This window comes from Hydra vulgaris, chromosome 12 (assembly GCF_038396675.1).
Source record: "Hydra vulgaris chromosome 12, alternate assembly HydraT2T_AEP".
In the NCBI taxonomy this organism is placed as follows: domain Eukaryota; kingdom Metazoa; phylum Cnidaria; class Hydrozoa; order Anthoathecata; family Hydridae; genus Hydra; species Hydra vulgaris.
Genome location: NC_088931.1, coordinates 3628024 through 3634023, shown reverse-complemented (window position 1 = coordinate 3634023; position 6000 = coordinate 3628024). Strand labels below are relative to the sequence as shown.

The window sequence follows — 6000 nt, the reverse complement described above, 5'->3', positions numbered from 1 at the left end:
ATTGACAAGTATTTTTTTTCTCCAGCTGCAAACAGTACATCTTTTACTGAAGATGAGCTACACGTTTATTAATTAATTCGTGCTTTAGCAGCTACAAATATTGGCTTTTTAGATACTATTTGTCATAGATACTTGAATTAAATGAAAGCAATCTTTTTTCCCTTTTCCCAATTTTGATATCAACTTACTTGCTATGAACAACAATTGCTTTTTTTTTTTACTTAAAGTTTATATTTCACAAACCATAAATTTTTGTATAATTTTGTTTGTTTGGTTTTTAATTATTTGTCATTTTATCTACGAGGACTTATTTAAATATATTACTATTACTATTACTATTACTATTACATAATTATATATGATAGTTATATAATTTTTGCCGTTTTTCACCTTTCTGACTCACTGTGCGTCGGGGCGTAGTGATATGGCAAATTTGTCTTCTTTTAGCCCCGGTCATGTAAATTTTATTTATATATAACGGCATTGTTTTCTTTTTTTAATGACGAAATAAAAAAAAATAAAAAAATAAAAATTAATAAAATAGGTGGTTGCCTCTATTATCCCTAGCAACCCCAAATTAAAACTAATGTCACTATTGAAACCGCTATCCACAAATTAGTAAACAGTGGAAAAATGGTTCATAAATCTTTTTTATATGACAAGTTATTAGTTTTGTCAGTGGCTCAGTCAGTCCATTAATGAAAAATCTTAACGAATGCGTTCCGAAAACGTTTTGAACTCGCGATTTTATATTTGAACTCGCGGTATTATTTTTGCAATGGTGCTTGCAATTCCGCTTTGCACTGAACAAAAACTGGCCATGCTTTTATGTTTACTGTAATAAAATTTTAAATTTTTGCCTCAGAGAATGGTAAAAGAGCAGTATAGAGAAGCAGCTGTTGGCAAAACAATGTACATTTTCATTTTTATTTATATTACTGTATAGGTGAAAATTATCCACATACAAAATTGGTTGTGAAGTAAATGTGTAATTAGTTTTGAAGTAAAAGAATGTTTCACTTTTATACTTAGTTACTAATAATATTAGAATTTCTTATCTGTTAAGAACAAATTTATTGTTGTATTATCTTTATTATTTACTAATGAGATAATTTTAGTAATCAAATTATAGATTTATTTATTGTTATTTTTTAATGTAATAATTATATTACTTTTATTGTTTTTATTATGGTTATTGATATTAGGATTATTATATTTATTAAATCATTGTTACTTTTTATGCATTAATTGTTTTAGTTATATGGTAGGTTGTTACGTTTTGTAGGTATATAACTGTTTCTAACTTTCCTGTCTGTGCTTAATATTAAATTGTTGTTTTAAAATTGATATTGGTTTATTATTATATAATTTTCTTATTAACTTTATAATTGTTAATTTATCATCATTTTTATTACCATTACTATTTGTATTATTAATAAAATTTCAAGGTATTTACTTAAGATTAGTTTTTAAATATTTGTTAATGACCTCAATTGTAAGATCTTTTATTATAAAAATATATTGATTGATTGATATTGATATAGTTTTATATTTTGTTTGAAACAATTTTGTAATTTTTACAGAGGCAGCATCAGTTTTGGTTTGTTCTCTGCTGATCAAATTCAACAATTGTCAACTGTACAATGCGTTACCAAAACTCTTTATTCTCAAGATGCGGCAAGAACACCAGTTCCTTATGGTGTCCTTGATAAAAAACTTGTAAGTGTTTATTACATATTTAGTTGAAGTTAAGGATACAAATTACATTTGTATTGTTTAATAAACTTCAATTTTTACATTGCAATCTAATATTAAAGTTGTGACTAACTCTTTTTTCTCTGATTCATCAGATAACTGGAAGAAGTTTTTCATTAACATAAATAATCCAAAAGCCATTGCCAACTATCTTTAAAAAGTTACTTTATCAAGCCCAGCCTTATGTATAGTGACTGCATAAGCATGATATTTGATCAAGAAGTGGTTCTTGTGTTCCACAAGATGTCCAGAGTTCTGACTTCTAAATCTCTTTGCAACTCTGTGCTGATTCTTATAATTATTATTATCCTTTCTGAGTTTAATTATGTGTATACTAAAACTAACCTGTTTGTATATTTTATCTTACATATTATTATATGAAAAATAAAGCCTTCTATGTTGGCTTAGAATTAATTATAGACTACTAAATTCACTACACTACAATTTATTCTTCATGTTTTAATGGATAAATATTTAATACTGGAATGATTTGACAGCAATCCCAATTCTGCATCAGCTTCTGAAGAATGGTCACATTGGTTTAGAACTTTTACAAACTTCATGAAAACTATACAAACATAAGATAAATTAGATGTCCTTATTAACTATTCATCTCCATTTGTGTTCGACTATATTGCTGACATTAAATCATTTAAGGGCGCTATAGAAATCCTGGAAAACTTATTTGTAAAACCTAAAAATGAATTATTTTCCAGACATCAGTTAATTCACGTAAACAATCATCGGAGAATCTATTGATAAGTTTTTGCAGGCCTTATGTACACTCAGTAAAGAAGCCTAGTGGACTTTGTTATTTCTGTGGAAGTAAATGTCACCCTAGACAATTATGTCCTGTCAGAGACGCAGAATGTAATAATTGTGATACGAAAGGACATTTCAAGAAAGTATGCAAATCATCAAAGAACTTTGTCACATCTGCTGCTGCTAACTTCCATGCACCAAGTTTAGCCTCGATTACTTGCTCTTCTATCAACTCACTCAACTTCATTATTGCTAGGGTCAAGGTAAGAGCTCTTCTTGATACTGGAAGCTCTGACACATTTATAAGCAGTTGCACAAAAGTCTTTATATCAATCATGGTGGTAAAAAAGATTCTTTAAAAATCTATTAGCACTCTTTTCTATATTCAGAATGTAGATCGGTCTAGATGTAGATGCTTTACCTTCTATGTGATACAACTTAGAGGGCAAAGCATTTATTGAGCAAGAAACTAAAAAGCTTTTGGAACTAGATATAATTGAACCCAGTAACTCTCCTGGGTGATCACAAATAGTTGTTACCAGGAATAAAAGACATAAGAAACTCATGGTCATTGATAAATCACTTCGAAAATGGAAACACTACTTTGTTGGTCAACACCGACCAGCGCTCTGTCTCTTTCATGTTTGACAATAACAAGAGTGGAAAAACTAAGAATGACAAGATTCTGAGATGGAGGATAGAATTCGCTTCGTACAACTATGATATAGTTTATTGCCCTGGACTTAACAATTTTGTTGCTGATACATTCTCTAGATCTTGTTGCTCTATGACTATAAACGGACCCTCTTTTAAGGAACTAGATGAATCTCTTTGCCACCCTGGAATCACCAGAATATAATATTTTATAAAATTGAAAAATCTTCCTTTTTTAATTGATGCTGTAAAAAAAAACATTTCTTTGTGTCAAATTTGTGCCGAATTAAAACCTAAGTATTATGTAAGCAATTTGAGCAACTAACCATGGATTTTTAAGGACCTATTCCGTCTTCATCTAGCAGCAAATACTTTTTTAACAGTTGTTAATGGGTTTTTAAGATTTTCCTTTGCATTTCCTTGTCGTGATATCTCTACTTTAACCGTAGTTATGTATGCCAGCTTAAATACATTCAGTTCGAGGCACTTGCTTCATGTCAACAGAGCTCCACAATTTTCTTAATTCTAGAGGGGTCAACCAAGAGGAGAACTACTCCTTTAATCCTTAGGGTAATGGTCAATGTGAAAGATATAATGGCATTGTTTGAAAAATTTTTGTTGCTCTCAAATCGAAGAATTTACTTACTATGAGCTGGGAGCATGTATTACCCGATGTCTTTCATTCAATGCGTTCCTTATTTTGCACTTACTACTACTACTAATTACTACTAACGCAACACCTCACAAACGATTATTCGGTTTCAGTTAACCTTTTTTTATTGGACATTTTGTTCCTACATGGTTAACTAATTCTGGCCCTGTATTGCTAAAAAGGCATGTTCAGCACAGCAAATATGAACCTCTGGTTAAAGAGATTGAGCTTTTAGAGGCTAATAGTAAATATTCTCATGTAAGAATGCCTGATAAACGTGAGACTACTGTTGCTACAGGAAATCTTGCACCTATGGCTGATATAATCAGTGATAATGGTGGAAATAATAACTACAAAGATAACTCTAATGAACCTGATACAATCCCTTCACCTAAGCCTCTTCATCCGAAAATATCTCAAAACTTTTCTACTCTCTCTCCAACAAATCCTAATGGAATTTCTATGGAAGAGTCAGTCCCTCGTTGTTTATGGAGATCCTGGAATCCTCCTAAGTATTTAAATGACTATATTTGAACCATTTGAACTCATTTACTTATTTTGTTTATTTAGTATGAATGTACTGATTTTTTTAATTTTTATTATCCTTGCTGAGTTAAATTATATGTATACTAAAACTAATCTGTTTGTATATTTTAGTGTACATATTATTATATGAAGTATTAAGCCTTCTAAGAATAAAGCCTTCTAAGAATAAAGCCTTCTAAGAATAAAGCCTTCTAAGAATAAAGCCTTCTAAGAATAAAGCCTTCTAAGAATAAAGCCTTCTAAGAATAAAGCCTTCTATTAAATTCACTACACTACATGCTCCCAGTACTTTCTGTTGAAGTTTTCAGAGGTTGTTCTACTATTCTAAAGATACAGAAAGTATTCAAATTAAAAGTATATTTATAAGCAAGAAAGCCATCTTATTGTATTCTGCATTGATTTCCCAAGAGTACTAGTTGATTTGCAGAGCATCAAGATTTTTTCATATAGTCAGGGGTGTACCGTCATGGTTGTCCGGTGGCACAGGACGACTCATTTTCTTGAAAGGTGAAATTTAAAAAAATGCTTGTCAGTAGCCTGGCAGGATGACCAGACAGTTTTTTACTTACAAAAGAGTGTTTATTAATAAAATTATACTTTGAATATGAAGATTTTCTTTCTTTTGATTATTTAAAAGAAACCTTTAAAAAGCATTAGTGCACTACGATGCGTTAAATAATTTTACTAAACATAATAGAAAAAAGCTGACACACAATTTAATATTTCAAAGTGCAACTGTACTGTTTTTTTAAACGTTGTTTCATTTTAAAGCACATTTCTTATTAAAATAAGTTTTAAATTATTTTTTTTTCAAATTTAAAAATCACGTGAATTGGCAGTTGAAACATCAATAACATAATATCTTTTGTTTTTCATTAGTAAAATAAATTTTTGTTTTTACTTTGTCAAACAAAATTATTAATAAAAGCTAATAAAAGACATTATTAGAATGCACTTTATAATGCACGTGAAAATTAAATTTACTTAACAATATTTTTAACTAAATTTACTTACCAATATTTTTAACAGCTTATAACATTTCAATTTTTTTTATTAATTAATTTACTTTTAATTTAGCCGTTTCTTGTTAGTCGTTTTTTAGTAGTCAGACGTTGCAATTTTTTTTCTTTAGTATTTTCACCTAAGAAAAAGTTTCCCTTTAAAATTATTATACCAGACTACTAATTATTATAACGGACTATTCTAGTAAGATATAAAATCTATTTCAGTTGCCTGCAGGGCAACCGGTAAAAAACTGGAAGGTACACCCCTGATAGTGTGATGATGGCTTCAGGAATTTAAGCAACCTGGATTGAAATATGACTGGGATTGGGCTGGTCAAATTTAACCCCAACCCAGGCTATATTTTGATAAAATATAGCCTGGGTCGGGGCTGCATAAGTGTTGACACATCCTAAAAAGATATTCTCAATTTGAAGCTTTTTTGTATCATTTTTTAAAGATGATCTAATTTAATGTTTACACTAAATTTTATTCCCTCTCGAGGATTCCAGGTCAAGCCTCACTCTCCTCCATGGTTTTCCTCACACTGTGCTGCTGCAATTGCCAATTGAAACTGTTACTTCCATATTTATCAGCAAAACAATTTTCCAGAAAACAGACATCTGTTT

At 29.9% G+C, this 6000-nt stretch overlaps 1 protein-coding gene across 1 annotated transcript in view; it reads left to right on the top strand.

The window, feature by feature from the left end:
* The first annotated feature begins 694 nt into the window (after positions 1–694).
* The window catches only part of LOC100208405 (DNA-directed RNA polymerase III subunit RPC1), a 122025-nt gene continuing 116719 nt past the window's right edge, over positions 695–6000 (top strand). Inside the window, exons 1-2 of the mRNA XM_065811256.1 lie at positions 695–912; positions 1584–1719. Coding sequence (XP_065667328.1) covers positions 869–912; positions 1584–1719 — 180 coding nt within the window. The 5' untranslated portion in view covers positions 695–868. The remainder of the gene's footprint in view (positions 913–1583; positions 1720–6000) is intronic.